This window comes from Aristolochia californica, unplaced genomic scaffold (assembly GCF_029961685.1).
Source record: "Aristolochia californica isolate CCGP_79_NKW_82.1479 unplaced genomic scaffold, dmAriCali1.0.hap1 SCAF_2, whole genome shotgun sequence".
NCBI lineage: Eukaryota > Viridiplantae > Streptophyta > Magnoliopsida > Piperales > Aristolochiaceae > Aristolochia > Aristolochia californica.
Window position 1 is genome coordinate 4,424,645 of NW_027181881.1, and position 13,954 is coordinate 4,438,598.

Below are 13,954 nucleotides of genomic sequence, written 5' to 3' on the forward strand. Positions count from 1 at the left end.
CGAATTACTCGCACCCGCGTGTACCATCTGACTCATCTCCCTGAATGTGCATCTGCAATTTGGCAGTCGACCAACAAAAGGGCCCACCACCAGTCTATATCGTCGGCCGACCAACGTCAACTCATCCTTGTCATCTACACGACAGATCCGAGTCGCAACTCTGATCCACTTATATTTCATGCCGATTTACCGAAATCACCCTTACGATTGTTCTTTTATTACGTTAATGTCGTACGAAGATTCCCGGTGCCACTTAAATCCTGCGAAGCGCCAAGATAATAAAATTTCTTATTTACGCGGCGGAGAGGAAGAAGCTTCAGTCGGCGTGACACGCGTCAAGCATGTGACGTTATTTTCTCCTAAAAGCGCGTTCATCGTATGCCTATAAAAAGTATTAGATAGCTTCCGGCCTTAACGCTAATTTATTCGCCTTTGGAGACTTTCTAGTTTGAATCTCCTTGCCTTTTAATTCAACGCAATTCTGCACAAATTCTGTAGCTCTTGTTTGAAATTCTTCTCGCTCTTGTTTGAAATTCTTCTTGTTCTTGTTATAAAATTCTAAACCTCTCTTGGTTTTGGGGTTTTTGTTCGAGTGTGTTGCGTATTCCTCTTTTTTAGATTGTTAGTTTTCGGTGCTTGAATCTGCACGCATCTTCCTCTTTTTTTTTTTTTTTTTTTTCTTTTTTTTTAATCTTGCGGAGATTGTGCATCTACGGAGCTTTTCGGCTCGGGTGCTCTGTTTGATTATTGGGATTAGATCTGTTTTTGTTTTGATTTCGAGTTCGTATGGAGATCTTGGCGGTCGGATGCTCGCAGACGAATGTCGCAAAATCGGAAGTTTCTCTTCCAAAGATTGGGTTTTGTAAGTCGTGGCAGATCTCCGCGACATCGAATCGAATCTGTTATGGCCTGAGAAGGGAATTGAGAAGGAGGCCCCTTCGTGTGGCTTTGAAGACGATTAGATCGGAGATCCAAACTTCTGAAGCCTCAGAGCGCAAGAAAACGCCAAAAAACCCTGTAAGTTTCATTAATTCTTCGTCACCTGTCCAGCTGTTAGTTATTAATTTCTCCCTTTCTTTTCCTGTTTTTGGGCAAACTGCATGATTCCGTTTATTTGCCTCGTCTGCTGTCTCCTTTGTAATTACCGCGGCTTGTTACTTATCTACAAGAACCTATGGCCCGTAATCGGACGGTTTAGACTGTAGCATCTTGGTTGGTTTTCCTGTCCCTATTTCCCAAGCCAGAACGTTATCACCTTAGCTGAAGAACGTATTTGTTTTCAGGGAAGAAGAATCCCCACGTAATTTTTTTCTTCATGTGCTTTTCACAAGTGACTGTTTGTAAACTAGGGTTTTCTATCTGATCTCTCATAACAAGTGGGGATAATGACTCTATAGCTATAATACCAGGCACATATTGATTCATAAGGTAAAGAGGTGCTTCAAGTTGAGATAGACTTAAATAGGTTGGGCAACGCGCCATGGAATTCAGTTTTTAATTTCATTTTGATTACTCTCTGTGCTGTCTGCTATCTTTTCTTATATCAGAATAGATTCCCTCTTTGGATCTCTGTATGATTGTGATAGTAGCAGAACAAACTGCTTTTCTGTAACTGTTGTTCCCCACTAAGCATACACTTTCTGTAGTTTTTAATTTTCATTTTGCCTACGTCAGGGAAAGGCTATAATTTTTTTGCTTCTATTATATAGAATTCAAATATAATCTAATTTTGGGTAAACCAATCTTGCATGGTCGATAAGTCACTTACCCATATAAACTTACTACTCTTTTGTGATTTACTTGTTCTGGTTGTAAGGAATTTGCTCTATACAATAATACAGTTGCCAGATGGTGATGGCAGAGGAAAGTTTCAGTAATTAGTAATCAAATGCAACGGAAATAGTGACAAATAGGGTCTGGTTGCAGGTTGATCGTGTTCGTTTATTCGTTGGTCTTCCAATAGATTCTGTCTCGGACTGCAACAACCTTAATCATACAAAGGCAATAGCAGCAGGGTTAAAGGCGCTGAAGCTCTTGGGCGTGGAAGGAGTAGAGCTTCCAGTCTGGTGGGGGATAGCAGAGAAAGAAACCCAGGGAGAATATGATTGGTCGTCCTACCTCGCACTCGCCCAGATGATCCGCAGTGCAGGCCTCAAACTAAGAGTCTCTCTCTGTTTCCATGCCTCTGCTGATCCCACTATTCCACTCCCGCAATGGGTTTCTCAGATTGGAGAAGCCCAACCTGATATCTTTTTCACGGATCGATCTGGAAGGCGTTATAAAGGGTGTTTGTCCCTGTCGGTGGATGATCTTCCAGTGTTCGACGGGAGGACTCCAATGCAAGTTTATGAGGGATTCCTCCAGAGCTTTCAATCTTCATTCTCTGCTTTCATGGGCTCCACCATCACGGTAAGCAAACACTGCGTCTCGCCCTTGAATAGATAACTACTTACCTTTCGACCTACGAAGTTGAATCTTACATTAATTTAATCTATCAGGATATCTCGGTGAGCCTGGGACCGAATGGCGAGCTTCGTTACCCGTCATTCCCATCATCAGCAAAAAGTTTCCAGTTTTCCGGCGTGGGAGAATTCCAGTGCTACGATAAACACATGCTCAGCCAGCTCAAACAACAAGCGGACTCTTCAGGAAATCACTACTGGGGCCTATCCGGTCCGCATGATGCTCCTACTTACAATGAGTCACCAGAATCAAACGGATTTTGCAGGGTGAACGGAGGCTCTTGGGAGACTCCTTACGGAGATTTCTTCCTCTCTTGGTACTCCAACCAGCTCTTATCCCATGGCTGCCGGCTGCTTTCCCTTGCTTCTTCCACATTCAGTAGTTCCCCCGTGATAGTGTCTGGTAAAATCCCACTCCTGCATGCCTGGTACAACACTCGTACCCGCCCCGCCGAGCTAACTGCCGGTTACTACAACACGGCCAACAGGGATGGGTATGAGGCCGTTGCAGAGATGTTTGCCAAGAGCTCGTGTAAAATGATCCTGCCAGGAATGGAACTCTCGGACCAAAATGTGGCTCAGGGATCACAGTCAAGCCCCGATTCCTTGGCTTCTCAGATCATAAGAGCATGTGAAAGGCACGGGGTTGAGATTTTCGGCGAGAATTCTTCTTCGGTTTCTCGAGCTTCTGGCAGCTTTGGGAATATCAAGAACAAATTAATTTCTTCGACCTTGGTGGATTCATTTACATATCAGAGGATGGGAGCTTATTTCTTCTCCCCCGAGCATTTTCCTTCGTTTACCGAGTTCGTCAGGAGCCTCACCCAGTGGGAATTACATTTAGACGATCTGCCAGGACTGGACACCATCTCTTCTCGTGCAAGTTCAGAAAAGGGTAAGGATTTACAGATGCAGACTGCATAAACAATTTCTCCCACCTTATGTAAATAAACACATTAAGAAACAACTAGGTATTATAGACGCCATATATTTTTCCAACATGTATTACCATAGTAATAGTCGACCAGTTAGAACTTACTTTCCCCTCTTACAAGACTTCTTCTATTTGTACGAAGCCGCTATTTGTTTCTATGGAACACAGACGGGTGAAACTCCTATCACCTCTACTCATGTTCATCGTCGTTCTCATCTTCATCGTCGTTCTCATCTTCATCACCCTCATCTTCATCATCGTTCTCATCTTCATCATGCTTATTACTTTTAGCTTCTTCGTCTCCGAATTTATGGCGAACTAATAGCCAGTTGTGTAGTGGAGAAGGCTCAATCCAGCGAGGTTCGATCCACATAGCGTCCTTGCAGCGGGAATTTTCAAATCCCCCAAAATCAGTCAAAGATCGGTCCTGTCCCATCCTGTATTCCGGACATGAGGACCCATCTGCCACCAGAGTATCAAAGTATAAAACATTCTTCTCATCGGGTGTGCTGTCGAAGGCGAGAGAGGCAGTACGACCCAGGTAAAAGATCTCCCCTTGCAAGGCTCCCATCATCCAGTGCCACTGTCCACCTCGCATTACGAAAACACCGATGGACCCAGTGTCGACGTTGACGAAACCAGCAAAAATTCTCCAGTGAGACGAGAGCAAGTAGGCCACTCTGTAAGAGTCAAAATTCAAGGGAGGGCCTCGGCACTCCATGGTGGAGAAAAACAGAAAATTGAACACGAATAGTTTCCCTTTCGCGTCCATGAAGCAGAACTGGTGATTGCAGGAGGCTGCATGCGTGAAAGAGTCCCATTGCCAGAAGGTTTTGCATCTGCTCAGGGTCCAGCAATCGTCTCCACGACCGCAGTAACAGATGATGACTTCGTGGGGTAGACATTTAAAAATGCCGATGATGATGCAGTCATCTTGAGTAGGATGGCCATCGAAACTGGCCGGCCAAAGGCTCTCGATGTAAGGGAGCTCGATCGTGGCCTTGGAGAAGGGATTGAAGAAGAATACACGGGAATCGAGAGGCGAATGGTAGAGCAACCACCCGTGTTTGGAAGCGACGCACCTGGCCCCCTCCATCTCCGGCCACTCTATGGTGTAAAGCTTTCTGTTTCTGTGATCGAGCAGTTGTTTCTTGTTGGCGTCGCTGCCTTCGGTGGTGAACATTAGCCAGGGGGGCTGGTCTTGATGTTGCTCTTCCGCCACTGCTTGCCGAGCGGCAGCACGCCACAAGGTGCAAACGGCTCTGAAGCTAAGACGATCCATAAAAGGTAGGAACGACAAGATCCCCAGTAAAATATCACCACAAAGATCACCCCACGGTCGTTGCTCGCTAACGTTTTCTCCTGCCTGCTCCATTGCTTCTTGAAACTCAAAACTGGCTGCCTGATTACACATGAATTGAGTATGGAAACCCATGTTACGAGTATTTTCTACATATAAGAATGTTTTACTTCACTTCCATTTCAGTATTTACTGAGTTCAGATTATAAAGAGAAGATGAATAGAACACTTTGGCTCATCCTCTACAGCTTCATCTCATCTGAGAAGCTTCCTTCACTTTGCATCTACATATGTCAATTTCTTATCTTATTTATCTCTATCTCTATCTATATCTATATCATTCAACTCCAACTTCTCCACAGTCATCCATTATGTTTTATAAAGGGTAAGAAAAGGCAAAAAAAATCAACTATGTCAAGATGGTAATAGATACCAAAAGGGTAAATCTAAGCCTTTATGTGGGGATATTCAATTTTTTTTATATTTCATATGTATACTTGAAATTGTGAATGACATCATCGACCATCATACATATGAATTTAGATTAGGAAGACATTAAGCAGTTGGGGTGATATAAGCAAAAGATTATATCTACAAAAGAGTATGAAATGAAAAAGCAAGAGCATTGATAACTCTTAGGGTCTGTTTGGAACCCACAGAAAAGAAAAAAGAAGAGAAAGTTATTTTCTGTTGTTTGACAGTAGAGAATCATTAAGGAAAAATAAAATAATAGAGAAAATCAGTTTTTCTCTTAGTTAATAAATTTTCTTTCACAAAATGATGAAATTTAGGGAGAAAACAAAAGAATAGAAACTTGAGAGAAACTCTTAACCATCAAAATTTTAAAATATTTGTAATTTTCTTTCTTTTTCTTCAACGTGTATCCAAACAATAAAAACTATATTTCTCTTCCATTTTCTCTCTCATTTTCCATGGGCATCCAAACAAGAGAAAATAAACTTTTTTTTTCTTTTTCTTTTATTTCTCTTTCTTTCTCTTCATTTTCTTTTCTCTCCATTTTCAACGTTCCAAACATAGCCTTATGGATGGGTAAACTTTTTATTGAAATGGAAAAAATAAAGAATAAGTATTTATTGAAGAACTTGACTTATTATCTAAAAAAAATCTCTATTTTTACCATAAAAATATAGTTTTTATCTGGGAAATAGCTTTTTGAAGTGCTTTCATTAATTAAATGATACCACTTTTTCTAGAAAATAGAATTACACAAGCATCACTCGGAGTTAATCAAATCCTTTTATAAAGATAAAAGGCGGTTATTCAATTATTGATTTTTTTTAACTAACATTAACTCAATAGTAGGAGCAAGATACCCAACTCATAAACTTAATCTTCATAGACTAAAACATTCAACAAATACACCAAGCGGAGCAAAAGAATAATCGACCATGGACCAATAATAATAACAACAATAACAACAATGACAATAACAACAACAACAACAACAACAACAATAACAACAACAACAACAACAACAACAACTACTACTACTACTAAATGTATTTGCGATATGCAATAAAACAGATCATAAACATCACTCTTTCATGGGGGGAAAAACTTGACTAAAGACATGAAACAAGACTTGATGAAAAATCAAAAATCTCACTGATGTAATCCAAAAGCTTTTTAACTTGAAATGAAATGCAAAGGTGATGATGCTAAAGGGTCAAAGCAAGTTGATGCGTACCTTCTGCAAAACTTGGGAGAAGGAAACCTTTGAGAGAGGTGAATGGATGCACACATCAAAAGGTTTGGAGGATGGAGATATATAGAGCAGGTGAAGGAATCTTGATGAGTGTAGAGAAATCTGTACAAGCCAAAAGAGATCTCGTAATCGAGAGAATACATTAATATGTGTCCAATCGAGTTTAAGCTAAAATGCTTCATTTTGATTATGCATTTATCTTGACAACGTTTGATGAGTTGTACTTGAATAGCTTGCTGGTTATGGACAAATTGGTGATCTTTCGAGCTCAATTTCTACTTTAAGTGCAACCTAGAAACCAAAAGGAGATCTTCGTAGTGGTTTTACTTGTTTTGGCATGCCCAAAATGGACATGAAATTACAGATAAACCTTACGTCGTGTACATGTATCATATACCTGAAATTTTGAAAAATATCGCCCAGTATGGATACCGATATAATTTCTTGGAGTATTCTGGGGTTATAAACCTGTATGAATTTGGTTTATTATCCATGTGGGACTATTCCTTAACAACTAATAAACTCAAGATTTTTGTACTTACTAATCCATGTGAGTCTATTTATTAACAAACTTCATCATCGAGTTTATTTTAAAGATTCAAATTACTTCGATTAGGGGAAGATAGCATGATCACCATAGAGATTTTCCAGCTATAAGAGCTGAAGAGGAAAAGTTGGATTTGTTCCTTGCAAAAGGGAGTGAAACAGTTTGGAAGGAAGACTAAAAGAAGTGAAGGAAAGAGATTATAGAACTGACATGCTCATGTATTCTCTTGACTTAAATGAAGGTTAGCATTAATGACCTTTTCAATGTAACTTTCAAATAACTCTCCAAGTTGTGAAGTATTTGCTGATACAATCACTTTAATCTTGTTCTTCAGTTGCTTGGGAGATTAAAATCATATAAAATGATGGATATACTGTTATTTAAATTTTTTTTAAAATTGCATTAAAAATGAACACTATCTTGCTTGCTTGCTCCTTCACCCTGTAGGGAGTAGGGTGTAGGAGGGAGAGAACACGATAATGGTAATGGATTATTAAACTGAGATAGATGATGTGTGTTGTGTTAGTAATAATGAGAACATGATACATAAAGATTATATTTTTATTTTTTGTGCCATGCCTCAATAGGAAGATAGACATATTTTCATGAAATCTGAAATGAAAATGTTTTCAAGAAGAATATTGGTTGTCATTTTTTGTAGTTAGACTTACTCCATTTTAGTTCTCTTATAAGATGTTATTAAATTAATCTTTTTTATTTTTATCATCTTTGGGTTGTTAGAATCTTAAACAATGTCATGGGAAAATGAAGGTTTTATGAAAAAGAAATATGGCTCTTGATGGATACAAGAACATCACCACTTTATTTCCATTTTATATCTCTTGATGTGTTTTTATTTTTTATTTTTTTTATTTTTTTAATAAAGTGATTAACAATTTTTTTATTTTATAATATTTTTTTAATAATAAATCATAAATGATGAACAAATTATGTTATTTCTCATATTTATTATGTAATATTTTTTCATACTCAGATTAGTCACAATTCTAAGAATCAAGGTGACTTTTTTTTACTTATTATTGTATTTATGGTTTTGTGACAAAAAAACCTAAAAAAAAATCCCATCCACGAAACTCCGACCTCATGTCAATCTCCTCTCACGTAACTTGTCCTCGATCGTCCTTGTATCCTCGACTCATTCTTGCTTTGGCCCATGGACCAATCTACCATTCATGTAATATTATAAAAAATCAAAAAAATTCTAAGAATTAAAGAAGCTTTTTTTAAAATATATATTTTTTTTTAAAAATGGTATATACATAAATTATGTTGGGATAGGGTCAAGGTATGATCGGGGAGTAAGGTTGTCACCCCTATTTGGTTCTTCTTTGGGGTCGATGGGGAGGAACTATTGCCTTGTTGGCCATTTCAACCGGTTCACTTAGGAGAGAGCTAACCCATTTGACCAAACTCAGTTGTAGCAAACCCTGCTACAACAATTGAATTTTTGTGCTTCCACAATATTTTATCTTATATGACCTAAATAGGAGATCAAGTCCTTTGAACTTGTTTCAACTTGTTGATCCAGTCCGAGTTTATAATTGGACTAAGCCTCTACCATATGTAAATTTATATTTTTATTATAATAAAATGCTAGGTAATAAAACTTGGTACCAACAAATGAGATTTTTTTAAAATAGTTTTAAATGATACTATAAAATACATAAAATAAAAAATATTTTTAAAAAAATTATTTTAATCAATGAAAGGTTTTAATTAAAATACATGAGGAAGAAATGATCAAGGTTAAAAAAAAAAAATCTTCACGTGAGGCAATCTTAGTTGAGTTGGCATGTTGAACATTCCAAATTGGCAAAAGACTTGACTCATAATGGAGTATTTTGACTATTAAATTTGAAAGTTGGATATTTAGACAATTAAAATTTGTAATCAATTATTTTGGTAAAATCAACTATAAGTAATCGTAAGATAACAAACAACATATTTGTAGCAAACAAAAACAATAAAAATAGCAAATAGCATAGGTGTAGAAACCATAAAAGAAGTGTGAAGTTGGGTCAAGACCCATCCCAAAATTACTAGCCTTCTGCAACTTACACATATTTCCTATCTCCCATTGAGCAACATACCCAAGAGGTTCCTCCATATACATTTTCTCATGTAGATCACCATATAGAAATACATTATTCACATCAAGTTGAAAGAGAGGCCAACCTTTATTAACAACCACAAATATTAAAATATGTACAGAAGTAAGTCGGGCCACAGGAAAGAATGTCTCAAAGACATCAACTCCAACAATTTGCGTATACCCTTCCGCTACTAGTTGAGCTTTGTCTATTTCAATAGAGTCATCAATATTATATTTGATAGTATACACCCAACAACACCTCACAATAGTTACTCTTGTCGGTGGATCACATAGGCACCATATTCCCTGAGACACTAAAGCACTCATCTCATCATCCATAGATTGTTTCCATTTTGGAGAGCAAAAGGTTTCCAACATAGAACGAAGACTTGAAGGATGGGGACAAAAAAATCAAGAGACACATATTTGGATATCGGATGAGTAGTACAAGATCATTTACCTTTTCATAGACTAATAGGCCGGTCCAAATCAGAGACAACAGGATCTGCAAGCAATGAGGAAGTCGGTGGATCATGAGAAGAGAGTTCTATAGATGTAATTGTTGGAGGCACTACAGGAATACTAGAGCGATGACTGTAAATGTGGAAAAGCAATGAAAAACTCGATGACGCTAGTACATCCAAAACTGCAATAGGAACAAGACTATTTGAAGAAGATTCAGGTAATATAGAAGCTCAGTAGATAATGAAAAATATGGAGTATGTTGTCACATCAGCTAACACGTATGTTTTCCGTCGAATATGATCATAACATTTGTACCCTTGTGTCTACAAGAATAGCCCATAAAAACACGTTTGGTTGACTGAGTTGATAACTTATTGACCGAAGTTCCAAACATATGAACAAAACTGGTACATCCAAAAATATGAGGAACCACACCAAACAATTTACAATTAGGATTTAAAACCTGAAGAGGAACTTGACCACTCAAAACATATGAGAGCATATGATTAACCAAGTAGCACGAAGCTAAAACCTCATCTCCCCAAAAAGATTTAGGAACATTCATATGAAGTAATAGTGTCCTTGTAACCTCAAGGAGATGTTTATTTTTACTTTTAACCACCCATTTTGTTGTGGTGTATAAGGGCAGGATGTTTGATGAGTAATACCATTAGAAGCACAAAATACTAAAAATTTATGGTTAAGATATTCCAAACCATTGTCAGTACAAAGTACATGAACGTAGGCACCAAATTGATTTTTTATTTCATTGAAAAAATTGATGAATACATCAAATACTTTGGATTTCTCCCGTAGGAGATACACCCAATTGACTCTCCGAAATCATCAATAAACAACACAAAATACTTAAAACCAAATGGGCTAGGAATCCGACATAGACCCCATACATCAGAGTGGGCTAATTCAAACAACTTGGTGCTTTGACTAAAACTAACTAGGAAATTAGAGCGACGATGATTTCTTAGTTGACAGAATTTGCAATCAAATGAAATATTGGTTGGTGGAGAAGGACAAGACTGACGCAACTTAGCTGGTGATAGATGTCCTGAACCAATCGTCCTCTTTGTCTGCAAGTCCTGGAAAACACAAGAATTAGGATAAAAGGTTAGTGAACAGTTTAAGGATTTAGTTATATGACTCATAGACAAGAGATTAATTGGAAACTTTGAAATAAATAAAAGAGAATCTGAGGATATTTGTGGAGTAGTGTGAACTATACCATCCACCTGAATGGGAGAGGTAGATCCATCAACTAAAGTAACTCGATGATATGAATGAGGTGGACTAATGGACTGAAATAGGGAGGGCATACCTAACATGTGTGTATAGGCTCCTGAATTAATGATCTAAGGGGTGAATGAGACACATTCAGTGCATTCATACATGTATTAGCCATTGTGGTACTCACTGAGGAAGAAGGTGGAGTCTCGGTAGTGTAAGAAGCAATAGATCAAGCAATTAGTTGATCCAGTTGCTGTAATAACTGCTAAATTTCCTCATCGGATCCAGTGTGTGAGGAGGCATCATTATATGTGACTATAGAGTTGGCTCAAGTAGGTTTACCAAATTTGTCCCAACATTTCTCAGAAATATGATTAATCCTATCATAATAAACACATTTTCGATCCCCCCGATTATTTCGGCCATGGCCATAGGTTTTGTTAAGAGCGACCTCTACTTCTATTATTACCACCATTAAACTGACCATCAGGCTTACTAGTAGAAGATTGAAGGTTAAAAACACTTGCTTCTGAGAGGGTTCCACCTAACTCATTCTTATTTATAACTGCTCTTTTAGCTCGAAAATTTTTGTTAAAGACTTGATCACGAGTGGTCACATACTCATTGACCAACAACTGGGCTCTAATAGCATCATACTCATGCCCCAAACCATCCAAAAACCAGGCCACTTGGATCTAATTTTCTTTCTTACGAATGTCTTCAACATTCGTGATAAAATGATGGAATGTACTAATCTCTTGTAGTACTCCCCTCATCTTAGTGAAATAATATGTCACTGATCTACCTCCACGCTTCATATTAAAGAATTTCAATATAACTCATAGATCCTTGACAAAATACTTTCTTGAAACAAAATGGAAGCCAATATAGTCCACATTACCTTAGCAATGCTGCAACTCAAAATCTAAGAACTAAATCTGGATTCCATACTGTCGACCAACCAGGTCACTACTAAATTATCTTCAGTAACAAGTATCGAGGGATCATCATGACAACAGCTAGCCAATACACCCAAAAGATCGATATGTTAGGTGCGGAAAGCTACCGCCTACAAGAGTGAACGGAACCACTGTGACACCCACCCCGCCCATTCCTGACCGCCTCTCATGCGATTCGAACGCGGGACGTGGTGTGCCCAGCTCTAATACCATGACAGCGGCTAGCCAATACTACCCAACAGACCGATCTATTAGGTGCAGAAAGCTACCGCCTACAAGAGTGGATGGAACCACTCTGACACATCGTTTATATATTTTGTCATTCTTCTGGCCCTCAATTACATCAAAACTGATCTAGACCGGTTTACATAATTCGATCCATTCAATTGGATCATAGTTATATGAATAGACTGAGAGAATTTCACATCTGACCTCTCAGCTAAGGGTGGCATCAAACTGAGCCGGTTCATGAGCGGCTCTAGCTTGGCTCGGTTCCGGCTCGATTCGATTCGATATACCTGGATCTTGAACCAAGTTCGAGATCCGGGATAAGGTCGTTTAAATTAAAGAGCCAACCTCAACTGAACGAAGGTTAGGTTAGAAAGCTCACGAGCTGGCTCTTTAATTTAACGAGCGGCCCAGGATTCGGGGGATTTGGGGGAGTCGGGACTCGGGGAGTCAGGAGAAGAGTGTCGCGTCGCGGGACTGCAGGACCAACTCTTCCATTCCTTCTCCTCTGGCATGGTAGCACTATTTTCTAGCGGAAATCATGGATTAGAGATTAGAATCACTATTCATCAAGCGACGGTTCATCGAAAATGAGGGATTTTGGTCTTCATATCCCTCGTTCTCCCTCTCCCTCTTCGATTTCTTTGTCTGTGATTACTTCATCTTTTATCTTCTTCCTCTTTGATTTATTCATCCGAAGTTCTTCCTCGCCGAAGAAAGTGACGGTCCGACGAAAGGAGGTTAGATGTTTTATTTAATCTTCTATTTTTTTCGTTGCCGACCTAACCCTACAAAAGCTCTAGCTCTCGTTTCACTTTATTAGTCATGCCTGTTTGCTTGAGCACAGTAAGGCGTGGAATGGAGCAATTCGAAACCAGCAAAATCTTGAATTTCTCTACTTCCTTATGATCCCTTTCCCATCTCATGGAAGTGTAGCAATGCTCCTTCATTCTTTTACTTGAAAGGCTTTTGGAAATATCCCCGAACACTCTTTCTATTGCTGTAAGTGAAATGTTGATTTTTTTTCATTTTTATCTTCTGTATTCCATTATTTATCTTTGATTAAGTGATTTGAATTAATGTTTCGGCATTGTGCGTATTTCTTTCGACTTCTACATTAACCCCTTCCATTACTCTTTCTGAGAAGAGAAGACTAAGAGAAAAAGTGAGATTGAGAAGCAAGAAGAGGGAAAGGAGAAGTGTGTGCAAGAGAGAGAGAGAGAGAGACATATTACTCTTTCTAGGAAGAGAAGAATAAGAGAAAAAGTGAGATTGAGAAGAAAGAAGAGGGAAAGGAGAAGTGTGTGCATGTGAAAGAGAGAGGGAGAGAGAGAGAGAGAGAAAGAGAGAGAGAGAGACATTGAGAAAAACAGTCATTGAAAAATAAATCATCCAGAAATAACAGAATAATGACTACCTCATATGATGTTTTTAAAGATATAAGAATGTTAAAGGACAGGGGTATTTGGGTAATTTTATTGTAGGATATTGTGTTCTAAAGTTATAGTTAATGTAGAAACCTCCCTAAGGAGGTACATACAAGTTCCTACTTTAGCAGTTTTGATAATCTTGTTTTGCCTTTTTCTGTCAATGTCATTAAAGTGTTCTACCTAGAATTTTTAATCTTCGTAGGCATTGTTCTCCTTATTGCTAATAAGTATCTTAAATTATGTGTAGGATCTTTGTTGTTTGGATTGTTTTCTTTCTTTATGCTTTTAATTTGTAATTTTGTTTTTTTGTAGAAGTAAGAATGTCAACACCTCCTCCTCAATTGACATCAATAATTAACACTAGTTCTAGTGTGGCTATAGATAGTGACTCAACTCCACGAGAGTCACTACTCTCTAGAACTATTAATGTAATAGAAGTGGGCCCAGATGGAAGTACCCTAAATGAGGATGAAAGTGACTCTACACATACTTCAAAAAGACAAAAAAAGGTTTCATGTGTGGTTAGAATTCAAAGAAGTCTCACTTAA

The 13,954-nt window shown here is 38.2% G+C and overlaps 2 protein-coding genes across 2 annotated transcripts; one reads left to right on the forward strand and one right to left on the reverse strand.

Annotated features, from left to right (window-relative positions):
- Positions 1 to 366: 366 nt before the first annotated feature.
- On the forward strand, positions 367 to 3,593 carry LOC137956306 (inactive beta-amylase 9-like). The gene is made up of 3 exons (XM_068803751.1): positions 367 to 1,017; positions 1,927 to 2,409; positions 2,499 to 3,593. Exons 1-3 carry the CDS (start codon positions 787 to 789, stop codon positions 3,384 to 3,386), a joined length of 1,602 nt encoding a protein of 533 aa, XP_068659852.1. The 5' UTR covers positions 367 to 786; the 3' UTR covers positions 3,387 to 3,593.
- On the reverse strand, positions 3,587 to 4,831 carry LOC137957100 (F-box protein At4g00893-like). Its single transcript, XM_068804812.1, has one exon. It carries the CDS (start codon positions 4,829 to 4,831, stop codon positions 3,587 to 3,589), a length of 1,245 nt encoding a protein of 414 aa, XP_068660913.1.
- Positions 4,832 to 13,954: the final 9,123 nt, after the last annotated feature.

Excerpts from the sequence above, each read along its gene's own strand:
- LOC137956306 (XM_068803751.1), top strand. The coding sequence starts at position 787 with ATGGAGATCTTGGCGGTCGGATGCTCGCAGACGAATGTCGCAAAATCG. Across the intron at positions 1,018-1,926 it reads AGAAAACGCCAAAAAACCCT|GTTGATCGTGTTCGTTTATT; the intron begins GTAAGTTTCATT and ends GTCTGGTTGCAG. Across the intron at positions 2,410-2,498 it reads TCATGGGCTCCACCATCACG|GATATCTCGGTGAGCCTGGG; the intron begins GTAAGCAAACAC and ends TTAATCTATCAG.
- LOC137957100 (XM_068804812.1), bottom strand. The coding sequence starts at position 4,831 with ATGGGTTTCCATACTCAATTCATGTGTAATCAGGCAGCCAGTTTTGAG.